Source organism: Limulus polyphemus, unplaced genomic scaffold, assembly GCF_000517525.1.
Source record: "Limulus polyphemus unplaced genomic scaffold, Limulus_polyphemus-2.1.2 Scaffold10, whole genome shotgun sequence".
Classification (NCBI taxonomy): Eukaryota; Metazoa; Arthropoda; class Merostomata; order Xiphosura; family Limulidae; genus Limulus; species Limulus polyphemus.
The window spans coordinates 1,569,650-1,587,659 of NW_013665620.1; the positions used below are offsets into that span (position 1 = coordinate 1,569,650).

Here is an 18,010-nt window from a genome sequence, read left to right on the forward strand (position 1 = left end):
ATGTTTACTGATAATCTGCCAAATTTCATTAACATTCACTTACTAATTTAAAAGTTATAGCAAGAAAAGAATAACAAGCACAAAATGGTTATGAAGTCGGTCCCAAGGACTGAGCCTGTGCTGAAAAAAAAAAAGAGTTAAATAGTTGGTTCAAGGCCAAATGGGGAAGACTTCGGATAGCATATAACATACCAGACTTTTTACCAAGGACTCAAAACTCAGTGCATCATCACCCACTTAAATTCATAACTCATTATTAAGTAGATTCAACTTAGAACTTACAGTATCATTACTCTGAACAAAGAACTTGCATTTCATTATCCACTCACACTCAGAAAAGAAGTAGAAAAATAGTAGAAAGTTTGATAAAAAAAAGGATCAGACAATTAAAAAAGAACTCAGTCTTTAGATTCTGAAGACTAAAAACAGTAACCACAGAATTCTAACTAGTGTGTTACGTACAGTCATAATAAAGGGTGCATTCTGACCTTTGAGGGATTGGAACACATTATTGAAAATATATTAAAACCTTCAATATTACTAACTTGTATAATATAATGGCAACCATCATCATAGCTACAAGTTTATCTTTAATTGAAAACCAATTTATCTAACAAGTAATAAATTTGATTTGAATAAAAAATTCACATGTAGTTTCAAAACATGTTACATACAAGAGTAATCATGGTTTCATAATTTAAATACAAATAAAAACATGTTGTTTATGTACATGTAATCAACTCTGCTTGCAATACTCAAACATATATAGAAAGCTTACATGGCAGGACCACCTTTGTAGATAATTAAAAGAATTGCAGCGTAATTAGGAAAAACAGTTTTATTTGACAGTCACTGTTCAAAGGAGATTATCAGTCATTTTCCCATTTTTTTTAACATAACACTGTTCTTTAGTTAAACATATATATTAAACATAATAAAGATGTTTTATATAAAATGATTCAGTAGTAGATTTTAATACAATTGTTGTTTAAGTAATACGAATTATGCAAATCTAAAGATCAAATTGTGCACCTTCGAATATCTGGCTACAAAACAAACTTTTGAACACAGCCCTTGTGTTATGTTTCTAGCTTTTTATATCATGGGTAACTCTCCTTCAAAATCCTAAGTTCAAAGTTAGGTATTCTAATCTTATACTGAACTTAAATATTTTAATCTCTATACTATTAGAATAACATTCACTACTCACAAAAATGAAGGAATAATGAGATTTGTTTAAATTTGTATATTTTTAATTTATAATTTTTTTCAAATTTAGCATGCTTATTGTAGAAGATTACACTAATCTTACCTAGCACTTGCAAGTTTATACAACAATGATTCTTTATGTAATAGGCCTTTATGAGAAATGACCCAAGTTCTGGAAAGCAAAAGGCTAATTTTGATTAATTAGAGAAGAATTCTAGATTTATGGATTTTTTTTGCTGGTATTGACTTTTGCAAAGAGTGTGCAAACTGTTAGAAACCAATTAAATGAAACTGAATCTTACAGAGCCATCATTCTGCTTCAGGAGGGCTTCACCTAGACTGAGGAGGCACAGGCATGGGGGTGTCACAATCTATGGTCAGTAGATTGTGATGCAGATAACAGATCACAGGAGAATAAACCAGGAGGCCAGGCCAGGGTTGCAAAAGGACTGCAGGTACAGTAGACGACTAATATCTATGGAATTTAGCCCTTAAAAACTGCCCCATTAGCACTAGAACCTCAGAAACAAACTTCAGCAAGCCAATGGAATGTGTGTATTGTGCTCAACAGTCAGGAACAAACTCCATTAGACTGGGCTCAGGTCCAGGATATCAGTAAGAGCTTCTGTACTAACCCCAAAGAACCAAGCAGCCAGTTGGAGTTTGCCCAGGAGCATGTCACCTGGATCATTCAGCAATGGACCTCTGTACTATTCACAGATGAATGCAGGTTCTGTGTATCTTCAAGTTATCAATGTATAAGGTCTATAGACGTGAAAGAGAGCAATATTCAATCATGTTCTGGGAAGGCATCAGCCTGCAGGGGCATACAGAATTCTATGTAATGGATTGAGGATCCCTGACAGCAAGATGTTATGTGGATGAGATCTTGCAACCCACTGTTCACCCTTTTGTTAGTGCTGTCAGAGATAAGTTCGTGTATCAGCAGGATAATGCCCATCCTCACACCACCAGGATCAGGAAGCAATTTTTTCAGGATGAAGTAATAGAGATACTGGACTGGCCTGCTACATCACTAGACCTTAATTCAATTGATCATGTGTGGGACTTACTAGGGAGAGCAGTTAGAGACAATCAATCTGCTCCAACAACTGTCCAGGATCTCAGAGCTGCCCTCATCCAGGAGTGGAGTGTGCTGCCCCAGCAAGTTATCAAAAATATCATCATCAGTATGGGGAACAGGTGCAGAGAAATCATAAACAACAGAAGAGGACCTACCAGCTACTAAAGACTCATTTTGTTAAATTTATTTATCTTAATAAATTATTTTTCCGTTGATATTTGTATATGAATTTGTTGATTTGCTTGGTATTGTTTACCTGTGGTATTTGTAATAAACAAGTTTTGTCAACATTGAATGTCTCTGTGTCTTTTCCTTCAAATTAAAAAAAAATCAAAACCTCATTATCCTTTAATTTTTGCAAGTGGTGTAGAAAAAGCAAATGAGAAAAAGCTTATTGGCCTAGGTTACCTCACATTTAGAAAAAAATTATAATAATTATATGCTTCTGTCACCTAATGATAGAAAAGCATAACTAATGGCATTTGCTTTAAGTTACCTGTAAAAATTGACTATTTTTGGACCAAATAAAAAAGAAAAGTTAACTTTCAGCTGTTTAATCATTTTTAGCCCAGAAAAGCATAAACTTTCTGTAAGAACTATCAATAATATTTTTATGTATTAGAAACATATCAAATTAAATTAAAAGTTAATAAGATTTTTAATCATTTGTTTACTTTAACAAATTTATGGTAACTTTCATAACCCTGAAAAGATTGAGTTTTTACAAAAGTAACAAAAATATATTTTTTTCATCAATAATAACAATTGAAAATCTTTTATTTCCGTCACAATTGTCACTTTTATCAAGAACATTTTTACACTATTGATTCATCAATAAAACTTACTCTCACAACTGTACGGCTTCTCAGCATCTGTATATTCTATTCTTTCTCCTCTCTTTCTACCTCGAGTGCTTTGCTACATTTATGGAAGGCACAAAAATAATTAGATCAAAAAGTGCACTGCTCATCTAAAGTTAAAACTTGTGACTTTAATACACTTATCTGGCATTTCACATTTTACTTTTAGTAAGAATACTCAGATGAATAATCCTGAAACTTTTCAGCATTAATTAAATATTAGGGTAAAATAATACTGTCCATTTTGTCTTTAACTCTTTCTTATTGCCTCTATACACTTAGTCATGTGTGTTCACAATAGTTATGTAATAAAAATTTAGTGAGTTTCAAAATCAGATATTATAAATAAAAGTGTGTCAAACTAGTCAAAACTAACACTTCTGTTGGTATAGAATAACCCTGCTGTTTTGTTTTTAATCATACAACAGCTTTTATTTGTTTCTACAGCAATAGAAGCATATTTAAGCACAATCCACTCATGAAACAATTAAAAAGGAAGATTCAAGATGAAAGAAAAAAACCTAAGAAAATAAGCAATTTAATAATCAAGTCAATAGCTGTATGTTACGAGTAGAAAGTTCATTTATGGCTCTTATCTATACGTGTATATAACTGAAGATAATACCAACAAAAAAAGTACACCATAGAAATTCTCTATAGCTGACATGAATCTAGGGCCTTCTAAATAGACATTAAAAAACTTACAGTAACCAATTAAATCTATCTTTTAGAAGTAAGAATCATTAAAATCAAACTCTTTCATTTTGGTCTTAGAGTATGTTCATACATGCTTGAATTTATACAGCACATAAGGAACATACCCATCAGATATACTATAGCCTGTTCAAAATTAAAAAGGTTATAAATTATGAGACATTAAGAGACCTTTTGGCCCAGCAAGAATATCCAAACTCCCAATCCTTAATTTCCAACATAATCCTTTGTTTAAACTCCTGTTAAGTTGCAATCTCTACTACTCTAGATGGCACTCTGTTCCATAGATTTTCCACCCTAGTATAGAAATAAAACTCTCAACTGGAGATGTGCTTAACCTTTTCAAGTCTTAAATTTATGGCCTATGGTCTTACTGGCCTCAGATTTTAACAGGAAAATTCTGATGCATTAATCTGGTCAATTCCATTAATAATTTTCAATAGTTATATCAACCCACCTCTCTCTTTTCAAGAGAGAACCAGTTAAGATGTTTCAACCTATTCTTGTATGACAACCGATTCATTGCAGGAATAAGTAACTGTCCTCTGACGCTTCTCTAACAATTCAATGTCCTTCCAAAAAAAAAAAGATTAAAACTGGATGCAATCCCCTAAAAGAAATCTAACTATTAGCTTATGCAACAAAACTATGGACTCTTTAGACTTATAGTCAATACTCCTATAAATATACAAGCCAAAATTCTGTTAACTTTATCACTTGCAACAGAACACTGTCTCAAAGGATTAAGAGTTGTTTCAACTGATAACCCACATAATTAAGAGGATTCCTATCTAAATCACGTTATGATAACTAACATCCCATGTACATAACCTTACACTTATAATTAAATACCATGTGCCACAAGCTGGTCCAACTAACAAAACCAATTCTCTGTAAAACCATAATATATTCACTAGAACCAACCAGAAATGTGATTCTTATATTAGCAATACACTTAATTTCCTGACAATGCCTCTATCAGTGTCATTAACTTAAATGAAGAACAGTAGCAGTCCCTGTATTCCACTTATAACATTAGTCCAGTTAGACTGAAATCCATTAATAACAACTTTCTGCTTCATCCCACATGATAATCCGTCCATGTATTTAACAAATTTATGTGCTAGTCTAATTGGTGTAGTGGCACTTACCAAAAGCTTTCTGAAAATGCAACTAAACCAAATGCATATCTTTATCCTAAACCAGCTAAGTTACACAAGTAACATCAGAATCCTGACAGTTATGTTTACACATATATGTAGTATAAAGTGTAAAAGCTAACCCGAACTTTTCTTTTCTTTTTACGAGTGTAAGTTTCTTCAAAATCATCAAAATCAGTTTCTGGATCTTCAGGATCACCAAGATCAGGGAATTCATTCACATCCTCATATTCTCGAAACCACGAATCTTTAGAATCTTCAGTAACTTTGTCAAGACTGTTCTCTCCTCCATCTTCAAGACCAACAGCAGCATTTTCCACAACACTGATTTGATGGATGTCTAGATTTTAAATAACAATAACTGAAAAACTTTTATCTAAAATACAGTTTTTCCAAATAAGAAGCAGACTGTTAAAAAAGTTAAATGGATAAGTGTCCACAAATTCCGTAAGACACCTAGCAATAAAATCATTTTAAAATTTCCTATAAAACCACAGGTCAAAGCTACAGAATATTATAATGATCAATTTTTGTTATATTGTGTCTTGTTGTAACTTAATCTTTAGAAGGTATATGTGTATCATGCCACATAAAAACATTAAAATGTCCTATAAAACCACAGGTCAAAGCTACAGAATATTATAATGATCAATTTTTATGTTATATTGTGTCTGTTGTAACTTAATCTTTAGAAGGTATATGTGTATCATACCACATAAAAACATTAAAATTTCCTATAAAACCACAGGTCAAAGCTACAGAATATTATAATGATCAATTTTTATGTTATATTGTATTTGTTGTAACTTAATCTTTAGAAGGTATATGTGTATCATACCACATAAAAACATCGAATTTTTCAGCACTTTCCTTGAAGAGTCAAATCACAAAACTATTTTTGTTTGTTTTCCCCACAAAGTTTTCTTTTGTAAAATATTAACTTAATTTAGACTTGAAATTTGGGATGTTATGTAAAATAAATAACATTTTAATAAGACTTATGTTAACTGTAAAATATCTTTCTATTTCAAAAAATATATATATTTATACATATATTACTATTAAAAAATCAAAATTTTGATTTTCCATATATTTTTTGGTGTTCATTATGAATTTTAGGAAAACCAGGATTTCCTTAAAAAAATATTTCATGAAACATACCAAGACAAAAAATGTACTATGCTGAATGACTTCTATGAAACCATGTTAAACAATAAACAATCTTCTAAAATATAAAAAACAATTTGTAATTTAATAATTTCTCCCAGAATTACATGAAACTATCATAACTTAAAGAGACTAAGAAATGAAAATACTGTAAGTTAAAAGATAACAGACAACATTACATCATTAGCATGGAGGAATTAGAAAAAAAAACTAAACAGAACACAAAATAAGACATAACAGAAGGATACCAAAAGTCTGATGACTACTTTTATGTTGAAAGTAATTTCTTCACAAAATTCACCATAAGCTTAAAATAACTGCGGTATAGAATAAACAATGCACTCTTTCCCAAACAACATGTAATCAACAAACTTTAAATTTTGCCTCCTATGGAAGTTAACATTTTCCTAAAATGAAAATATATTTCTGAAAGATGCTTATTTCCTCTCACAAAAAGCTTTCTCGACTTGTATTGCCCTCTACCAGTGCAAATGTTTGCTCACCACTAACCTTGCTACTCCCACTTATTAGTGAATACTAAAATGCATATGATCATGCAGCGACCCTCCACCAACAGGAGTGCAACACTACCCCTATCATAACTAGCACCCTCTATAAGCATGCCCATGTTAATCACTTCATGATTGGTCATAACTAGCCAAACCAAATCACACCAGAATTGGAAGGGCAGGTGGAAATTGTGAGAGGAGGTAAATATATATTAGAAATAAATGTTCAGTTTAGGAAAATATTAACCTCCAATCACATAATAGCTAGAATCCCACATTAAAACAGTGAAGGGAGCAGTGCAAAAGTTACTGAGTTGAGCACTCTTCAGAGAGCATCTGAAGAGAACTCGTATAGTGTGATACCCTTATGTAGGGTCACACTCAAGATAGCCCACACCCCATCTGTACCAGGTATATTCTTTACCCATTGTCAAGATACGTGTTGCTATATTGGGTGGAAAAGATGCAGGTCCAAACTGTACTTGAACATGCCAGATGGTGTAGAGGTGCTAGGGTGTGTCCGCTCACATTCAGTGGATCAACTTCAGTCCAGCATTTGTCTTCTGTTCTGCAGTAGGAGGAGGGTCCCAGCCAGGGCATGTATGCAGACCCAGTACACAACCAACACCAGGCCACTCGGGAATCCAATACCCAAGTAACACTAGGAAGGGGGAATACAAATGTGGGTCAACTCTAGTTCAAAACCTGGCAGCAGTAACTTTTCATCCATTCTGTAGTAAAAGGAGGGCCCCTATCAACCACATGTGTCAGGACGTATGTTGGCTGGTCCTACACCAATTCAACACCAGACCACCCAGGAATTGACATTCAGGCAGTTATAGGATGGGTGAAAGCCAGCCAGAGGGGTGAACTGCAGGTGGAGTGCCAAACCAGGCAGCATTGGATATTTGTCTTCTGGAGGAGAATACTCACCATCTACACTAACAGAACACCACCACCTTACTTTCAACTGAGTTGAATAGGTCACACTCAGGAGGAAGCCTCTATAGTCCACCACCCTGTGGATAGGAACTGGTAAGTGGCAAGGATTCCAGTACTCAACTGGGATAGGGAGGGTATCAACATGGTAGGGAGTCCAGAGGAACACAGCACCATAAGACAGTGCAATAGGTGACCAAGAAAACCCTATTTTGAAAAGCAGACAGTCCTGGTTTATTCAACTAGGGTCGGAGAGATAGGCAGCAATCCTGACACTACTTTACTCAGGATAGTCCATGAGTTGATACGGTCTGTTGCAAGCCTTATTTATGAAGCAAAATACCACAAGGCAACCTCCAGAAGTCTGGTGGAACACTCCATCTCTGCAGTGAGCATTATAGACCTTTACAACTGTATTGCATAGATTTACATTTAAGTACACCTGGACAGGCACCATTCACCACAGAGTGGGATCTAAGAAAGGAGAAAGGGCCACTGTAAAGGGAAGAAATAAAAAAGTAAAAACTTATCCTTTAACCCTTTTGCTTCAGGCAGGTTAAAGAGCGCATGTTGTGACCTTCTAACGAGTTATTTTCAAAATTTTATTAAATAACCTTACTATTACGTGAATGAAATTGACATCAAAATGCAGTTTATAATTAAAATTTTAATATTATGTATGTTTTAATTTCTTAATTTAAAATAAAACATAAAGAAAAAAATGCAAAATATCAATTTTTGTTTGTCACCTAGCACCTCCTATTGTCTTACTGCTCATTTTATAATTTATTACACCTACTATAAAACGTGTACAGTAGTTAACAAATTAGAAACTCGAATTTGAGATACAGATATGCTATAATATAAAATAAGAACCTCCCACTTCTTTGAATTGCTAAGATATCAATACATTTAGCTAATCAATCTAATAGTGGCTCCTTTCACTACTCCATTCTTTTGAAACTCTTGTATAGTTTCACCTACTTTTTTGACTAAGGATTTACTATCAAGAGAAAAAGCAGTTTTTTGTGTACATAAATCTTACAATCATATGTAAATAGCTTGAAGGACAAAGTCATAATTTTGCTGAAACTGTTGAAGTATGATGACTAAGTTGTTGTTTTGAACAAATATGAGATTTTTTAAAAGTCATATACAGCTTGTTTAGAAACCCAGATAAATTACAAGGGATTTTGTGTGCACAAATATAGTAAGTTGATAATTATTTTGTTTTCTAAAATGTATACTTGAAGCCTACAAAAATTAATACATCTTTACCCCCACTCAGAAGAATTATCCGAGGCTTAGCATGTACGATGCACAAGCACAAAATATCATAACACTGTAAGTACTTGAAATCTTTGTTTTTTGAGGTATTTTTTATTTATTTTTCTATGTTTTAATAAAAAACTAAAATTTAAGCATTTGTGAATAAATAGTATATATTAGTTAATGAATAAGTTTGCTGAATGGGAAATAGGTATTTATAAACATGCAACAAATAATATCTTTGCCTATATGGTATACCACTAAATTTCAAACTTCCCAGAAGGATGAGTAATACTTAAATACCTGCAATGTTTATTGGATCGGCTCTGAACCATATTATAAATGTTTTCACAGATTCAAAGTGCAATCTTATTACTCTGGGGAATTCTTCTGGTAAACACTATAGGATACTTAAGCTGATAAATTCCACATCATGTTCTTGGAGCAAGGGTCAAGTCAGCTTATTTCTTCACGCGTGCTTTGTTGCTTTCAAAAGTATCGTATTATGGTGTCACATAAACAGTCTAATGACACAAGTGGTAATTTGTTACTTTAGCACAGCTGCTCATTATATTTCCGATTTTATAATTTTTCATTATACTTTGATGATTTGTCTACTGGCTGAAAAATCAAATATATTGTTAGGGTAGAGGTAATAACAAATAAAATAAAATCTTTACTGAAAAAGTTTTATATTTATTTAGGAGGTTTTGAAGGTTACACAAATGAAATTTGTGATTTTTGAGACAAAGAAAAGTACTTTTAATCTTAATTTAAAATTCACTTTGCACTCAGACTAGTTAAAAAAAAAAAAAGATTTGATATATTCACGAAACAATCTTTAGTAAAAATACTAAATTAAAGAAAATAGATTTTTTGTGTACAAACATGTAATGTTTACTAAAAGTCTACCAAATTTTGTGAAGATTCACATACTGTATTAAAAGTTATAGTATGGAAACTATAATGAGTACAAAGTGGTTACAAGGTCAGTCAATTCAACCAAACCAGTGTTGACAGCTAACCCTATTAAAACATCTATATCCAATGTAAGTAGGTTTTGAATCTCTCGTGAAATTTCTTTCGGAAAATGAAACTAGTGGATGAAATTGTTTGACAAGAATTTTTCTAAAAATATCTAGTTTCATTAAAAGTAAAATATTTTATTTTGTAGTTTGGTACTATTTCTACTCAAAATTTGTTATTTAATGTAGTTATTCGCAATCGCACTCTGAATAGTTCAGTTGCAAGGTGATTTTCATGTTAAGTATAAAAATACTATTTTTTATCTTACAGTTTTCACATTTCATTTGCATAATTTCTAAACCTCTTAAATGAATATCAAAAGCTTTTTTAAGGTAAAAGTTTATACTTTATTTTCCATTTAATCTACCACAGTACTAACTTTAGCTATTATCATAAATGTACAGTGCACTGAAATGTTTAAAATTAAGAAATAGAAATATGTACATAACTTTTAACTCTTCATTGAATAATCTTAAAATATTTTCTTTGAGTCATATGCATACTTTCATGTCTTTAACTTTTCACTTTTAAGTTTATTTTTAATATTATATTTTCCTTTCCTATTCTTTATCATTGATTATTTATGTCAACACACATCAACAGATGCCCACAGGCCATATTACACTATCATTAGCAGAGACACATTAGTCTCTGACAAAAACTTTTGCACTTGATTAGAATTTTAAACCTTTTTGAGTGAGTCAAAGTTTTCCTTTTTTATAATTATTAAAACTTTCAAATATGAATTTTAAAACACAAATAATACATAATTAACTAAAATATAAAAGCAAAACCTAAATGCAAATTAACTGTCTATCGAACTAATAGTATAAGGCAAAAACAAATAGGCGAGTGCTAGGGAGAATGATCTCCAGCAATGTACTGAGCAACTGTATGGTCTTGGTAGTCAAAGTTTATTTGGTGTTAGATTATAGATAATGTTTGGAATACTATAAAATCTGCTCTTTCTATTGGTTATAAGTATGCCATTCAAATTTAATTACTGCTAAGCAACAGCCCTTTCTAATATGAAGTGAGCATGGCTCCTATTGGTGGGAAAGAACTTTTACAACATCATTCTTGGAACCGAGTTCTTTGAATTTAATCCAGTTAATGGTAAACATTTAGTATAAGTGTGTAATTTGCTCATCTGGACAAACACTGTACTAAAGCATAGATGAGTTGAAATAGAAGCATCAAAAGCTAAGATATTTTTAACTGCAAATGTGTCATATGACAACAAAACTGAAGTTTTAATTATTGTTTTCGAGGTTTCTTTGAAAAAAAAAGGAATAAAAATTTAGATAATATAAAACTTTGAATTATAATTAACTTGATAACAAAAATTCCACTAAAATACATTGATAATAAAGTGGTTTTATTAAATTTTGAATGTAACTCAGTAGCATGTGTAGAAAGTAGTTTAAAAAGTGTGTTGTCCTTAACAGTATCACTACAGATTTTCTTAAAGGTAGATGTCAGAGAGCATGTCATCATGTTTGTGAACTTATATTGAAATTTTTATTGAACTATTATTTTATGAATGTATGTCAATAAGTCTGGCATGAAATTGTAGATTAGAATTCAAATTTTAGTATTATATATTAGTTAATTCCTTAATTTAAATGTAAATATTAAAACAAAGTTGCTAAATATTGATTTTTGTATGTCACGTGGTATGTTTGGTCAGATTACGTTTTATGACACACACACACAGTACAATGTCTATAGTTTTTTAGGAATTAGAAACTAAAAATTACTGATATTGACAAGTTAGAATATAAAATAAGAACCCTCAATCTTTTCTATTTGCCGAGATATTATTATATTTAGCGTATCTACCACAGTGACTCCCCCCTCTTACATTTTTGGAAATACTTGTTTACATACACCCACTTCACTCCATTACGTGTTTATAACTAATTGAAAGCTTAGATTTTCCCCATGTGGCTTTCTCAATCTTTGTAAGGTATCTAGCACTAGAAACATTCTTTGTTTGCAAGCTTGAAAAGTAAATGTAAGACAAAATGTTGATTGGATATGAGGTATTTTTAGAGCCAAATACAGCTTAGTTAGTATACCCAACACATTACTGTGGAATTCTGTGGTATTGATATAGTAATTTTTATTTTTATTTCAAAATGCATATATAAAACCTAAAAATATTATTCTGTTTTAAATACTCCATGTGCAAAATTTGACATGGCTTAGCAGTTTATGATAAGCGAGTACAAGTTTCTTAACACAAACAATCATAAGTAGTAGAGTTCATTGTTTACTATATTCCTTTATTTACTGTTCTATATTTTAAGAAAAATAACTGAAATTTAAGAATTTATTTGTAAATAGTAATAACATATATACACATATGTAATGTATTGTAACTGAAATGTGATTGTATTTCACAAAATACTAGTGCACTAGTAGTACAAAGCTAAGACAGCTGCACTTGTAAAGGCCAGTTTTGTGCTATTGGATATGGCTGCACGTGTGTCATGCGAGTGCAACTTCTGTAGCACTATTGTTAGTCAGATACTGCTGAAAGGTCAATAAAATAAAAATTATAAATATAAATAGATGTACAAGGTTACAAGATTTAAGCTATTTAGAAGAAATATTTGTGATTTCCTGTTAAAAATTGCAGTCATTCTAGAATAAATAAAGTATAATTTAAACTTATTTCATAATTTTTTATGGTGGTTGTTCAAAACGACCAACCCTGTGTAGAGTTAAGGTAGAGAAAAAATACATAAAATATGAAGTTTTTCTAAAAACAGAATGTTTGAAATATATTTAGGAGGGTATAGAGATTACGCAAATGAAACTTGAAAATTTTCAGATGAAAAAAAGTATTTTTAATCTTAAAATCAAAATTACTTTGCATGTTGGATTGTCAACATTCCAAAAGAAAATAGCTCACAACAAATCTTTAATTGAAAAATCTTAATACTTAAAAAAAAACAATATTTTGTGTATGGAAGCCTTGTAATGTTTCCTGGTAATCTACAAAATTTTATGAAAATATGCAAACATTATCAAAAATTATAATATTACTGTTCTCATGGATAATTTGGTGGTTATGGGGCTAGTGGATTCCACCCAGCCCATAGTCATAGAATTAAAGGATTAAGAGTCAAAATGAGGTATGGAAAAATGGCAACAGGCAGCAAATGTTAGCCAGGTGAAGAACAGATGGCCAAATGATGCAGGTAGTGGACAATAAACATGCGAGTTGTAGTCCACATGTCAGCCTGCACAATCTCTTCCAATGGATAATGGAAGTGGACAGCCAGGGAAAGTGTGAGATGATGGATCTGGAGGGAGAAAACATGAAAAATATGATGAGAATCCTCAGATAACTATGCATACCCAAGACAAATAAGTTGGTGCATCCATGAGGTAAGGGTGACAGGAGAAAGATTATGGGTAGAGGAGGAATTCCAAGGTATAAAAGGATGGGAACAGAATGAAGTTGTGCAGGCAACAAAACAATGCAGAGCCTGTACTGGACAAAGAAGATGATCCAGAGGGAAATAGGAGTGAAGGTGATGTTTACTTCATGAGCCATCAACATCTTGGAGAAAAAACTATGATCTGGATAAAGGAGGACATAGGTGATAAAGAATACAGGAGATGTCTATAGCAAAGATATCCGACCTCCAACATCCACAAGCAAAGAGAAGTAAGAGGGAGAGCAAGAAGCCAAAGATTCAATGAGAGGAAGGATATGGGCATGAAGGAAAACAATGAGATTCCAATCTGGTAGGGGAACTGGGGAGGATGGACAAATCAAGTGAAAGGAGCAAACCAGTAGATGAAAAGTATGAACGAAGTGTAAAAAACAAAAGGTATTGGACAAGGCTTGCCATATAGCCCGCAATGTTAAAACCAGATAAACCAATGTCGAAAAGCCAAGTAAAATAATTGAAGAGATGGAAAACACTTGGTTGGGAAGGGGAGAGGCCATGGTGCAAAGACCAACGATGGAAAATGTACCATTTATACTGGTAAACCATCAAAAAAGAATAACACACTGAGCAAGAAAAAAGGAAGGCTACCCACACTCACCTCACAAGGGACTGGACAAAATCCATGCAAGAAGAGGGAGTGTGGTTACAGTGGAATTAAAAACAGAGGATTAAGATTACTAGAGAATGGATAAGGAAAGTGGAAGGGTTATGGGAGGAGATGATTGAAGGAGGTTCAACAGTAGAAAGCATGGATGTGCAAGATAGAATGGGGCAATGAGAAGGGCTCGACACAGAGTGGTTTGTGTAAGAGAGAATGTAGGGAAGAAGATGGATAGAAGGATAAGCATACAGATAAAAATTGGAAAGCATCCACTCCTAAAGCTGAACAATGTGGAACAGGAGACCAAGAGAGAGGAAATTTTGTATTGAGCTGGCAAATGCATCCATAAGGGGGTAACCAGCTGGGAGCATAATCACAGAAACACTTGAAGAGCAACAGACCACGCCATTGGCAGTATTTTGTCGTGACTAAATAGCCAATCTACCACAGAGCATACTGGATGTGGCAAGCAAGAAGAACAGAATGGAAAGTGAATGGGATTGGGTGCCCATTAATTATTGTTGTAAGAGACAATGGTTGAATTGTTGGAATGGATCATAGCCAAGTGGCCCTGTACCACCAGCAGGAAATTATCAAAAGCCTAACAAACAGCTAGGAGTTCCAAAAGGTTGATATCTAGAGAAGATTCAACCACTGACTGGCTATCTCTTGAGAATCCAAATACGACCCCCATCGCATAAGAGAAGCATTAGTAAAGAGATGCAACTCGGGACAGGAAAAGGCAGATGAATGCCGAAAATGACAGAGTCCAAGGGATGCTGAATGAGATTCCATGGATCGTGCAACACCCACTAAGGCAACACGTGTGCATGACCCCAAGGGATGAGGGACTTCATGAAAGCCCAGATCCCCAAAAGAGAAAAAAAACCTAACACGCAGAAAGAGAAGGAGAAGACTTGGCTTTGGAAACCAAGAGCTCCATCACTCACATACAAAAAGGAAAAGGATGGGTCCTGCTGAGATAGGTGGTGAAAACCACCCCAGATGAATGAGATACTGTGTGGTGGCAAGATGAGACTTCTCAAGTTTGACAAGCCATCCCACAGAAGTGCTTCCTGTAGAATAAAATGGGTATGGTTGTGAAAGGCTTGTTAGGAAGGAGCTAAAAGGAGTCAATAGTCCATATAATGATGAAACTACAAACCTTGGTTGTGAATATGGTGGGCAAAGGTTCTTACCACGACACAAAAGAGGTATGGTGCAGATGCCAGACCAAATGGTAGAGCGTGGAATTGAAACACCTAACCCCCTTGAACAAGCAAAAAGTAATGTCTCGATGTTGGAGAAATCAGGATATAAAGGTAAGCATCCGAGACGTTGACCTTGGTCATCGATATGGCCTGTAGTGAATGACCATCAGAGGGCAAAAAAAGACTCCATGGTGAACTGTGGGAAGTCAATGAAAACGATTGAGGTTGGAGAGATCAATAATGATACTTCAATCCACGATCATCTTGGGAACAAAGAACAGCCAGGAATAAAATCTCAAAGAAAGGTGAAACACTTGTTCTATAATGTCCTTATTCAAGATATCTCAAACCACCTCGGAGAGATGCTGGCAAGAAAGTGGATCCTGAGGAGGGGGAGAAGAAACAAGACATGGGGATAGAAGGAGAGGAGTGGGAAACCAATAGACAGTCCTTCTGTTAGAATCTAAAGAACCCAAGAACTTGTGGTGAAAGGGAACCACAGATAAGCAAACCTGGCCAACCATATCACCATGGTGCTGGAATCCACAGGATAGTCACCAACAAAATTGGCTCAGAAAATGCAGATGAAGGACAAGGTAGATCAAGAGGGGTATAATGGGTAGGCACAGCAAAGGCAGGAGGTAGAAAAAGGCTGTTCAAATCTTCCTCTTCAGGAACAGATTCTCCAGGAAATGGGAGATCCAACTGTGGTTCTGGAGATGTAGCTTGTCACATTATAGACTCTAACTCATGACACACTAAGGCCAAGACTTCTTCTGCTGAAAGTGTGGAACCCAAAGCTACACAAGTAATAATTGTAGTTGAATCAGTAGTAGCATGATCCATACCAGAAACTAATGCAATAATATTAAATTGAGAGCTCATTATGTGGAAAAGAAATGAAACTTTCCACAAAAAACTCTTATAAAAAAAAAGACAACAAACTAAAGTTGTATTTAGTGAAACTGCACACAATACAACAAATCACGGAGTGAAAATCAAGCACAACTGCACACTGGAATGTCAAATCAAGAAGTGATGAGAGTGCTCTACAGTATAGAGGGAATCAGCTGCTCTAGGAAGGTCTCACACTCCTATTGGGGGAAGGGGTGTTGCATGCTTATCTGCACGCTACAGCATAGCTATACCACGTGAAATTGTGAGGATAGGGTGGAGCATCAAGGCTAGTGGTGGGCAAAAATTATGCAAATAGAGGGCAGCACAAATCCAGAAAAGCTATTATGTGAGTAGAGGTGAGGTATCGTATTGGAACTTAAGGCTACAGCAGTGTCAATGTACATCTCAAAAATGTTCAATATGCCATAAGTCTGTTTCAACAGTAGATTCTAAATGAGATAGGCATGATAGAATAAGATTTTCTACTCATTTATTAATAACTGGTAACTGTAATGATCCTACTAATTTATGAGTGAATAAACAAGTATAAACATCAAATTCTCACTTTTTAACTGCAATATTTAATGATATCACATGATAAGCAAATATAGTTTTAAAATCACCTTGCAACACCATCTGTGGTAATTTTTTTTTCATAAATGTGTACTTCACACATCTTTATACATGTCTACCAACTGATAATACTGTATGAAAATAATATGCAAAGATAAAAAAAAAAAATGCAAATGTAGGTTTCAGTTAAATTGAATATATATCCAAGTAAATATTTTAACGACAACATAACCTTCGAAGTACAAATTCTTAATTTTTGATGACCCATTTTAGAATGTATCTAAGATTAACCACCTGTTTCAGTAGCATCTGTTTCACGTATCCTTCCAGTGAGATATCTGTCATTCATTAAATACTGCCATCGTTTCTTCTTCCAGCGTCGAGCAGGGTAAGTATATAGTTGTCCTTCATTCTGGCCAGGCATTCTTTGCCATTTTGGCATCCAGAGATTAGAGTCACTTTGGGCAACTCCAGTTTGAGCATCCAAAAATGGAAGTCTAGTTTTTCTCTCTGAGCACAGATGAGTATTATAATTTGCAGAGTTTTCTACAGCTTCTCGATAAGATGAATCATTTAAGATGCTACAATTTGAAAAAAAAGAAACTTGTATTAAGTTATCAAATGAAATACTTCATTTATAAATACAGCTACTGTGAATGTGTAAGCTTTGTTAATTTTAAGTTTTGAATGAACATTAAAATACAAAATTAAGAAGTAAAATGTGTATGTCCTACAAGATAAAAGTACCTAGTTGAATCTGTACCTTATGCAAAATCTTACAATCCAAACTCCTTACACCTCTCTATTTAAATATGTATATATTTCAAATAAAAGGTTATGTTAATTTAACATCAAATGGAAAGACACTACAATATTTAAACTCTTTATTACATTTTAATTTATTACAAAGACCTGGGTTCTTTGTACAATGTTTATCTCATGCATTGAGTACATTATGCACACAATTTCGACTGTGACACTATTAATGCATTGCATGTTTTATATCATCAAAGGTGTAAATTAAAACAATGGATGTTTAAAATAATGTCAAATTCCATCTTAACTCTTCTCAATTTTGAAAAAAAAATAAAAAAAATTTCTATCTACCAAAAGTGATTTGCAAATAGTTATTTACCCTAAATTCTCAAGTGATCAAATCTGATAAATGCAATTTCTGAAACCTACTTTTCTATCTTATTTATGAGTCGATCAAGCAGAAATTACCAAAAAAAAACTCTGAAAAACAAAAAATCAAATACACCAGTTTCTCATGTAAAACTTTTCATGAGCTTAGTATTCAATCTCTTCCTTCAAAAAAAAA

General features: G+C 33.3%; 1 protein-coding gene across 4 annotated transcripts in view; it reads right to left on the reverse strand.

Moving 5' to 3' along the window:
• The window catches only part of LOC106478371 (zinc finger protein ubi-d4 B-like), a 52,906-nt gene that overhangs the window by 33,401 nt on the left and 1,495 nt on the right, over positions 1–18,010 (reverse strand). For all 4 annotated transcript variants that reach the window (XR_002609903.1, XM_022382014.1, XM_022382012.1 and 1 more), the window contains exons 2-4: positions 16,984–17,270; positions 5,150–5,367; positions 3,139–3,211 (exon numbers count right to left, since the gene is read on the reverse strand). Coding sequence is in view for 3 of the 4 variants with exons in the window: in XM_022382014.1 (XP_022237722.1) it covers positions 3,139–3,211; positions 5,150–5,367; positions 16,984–17,270 (578 nt within the window). In the remaining variant the exon portion in view is untranslated. The remainder of the gene's footprint in view (positions 1–3,138; positions 3,212–5,149; positions 5,368–16,983; positions 17,271–18,010) is intronic.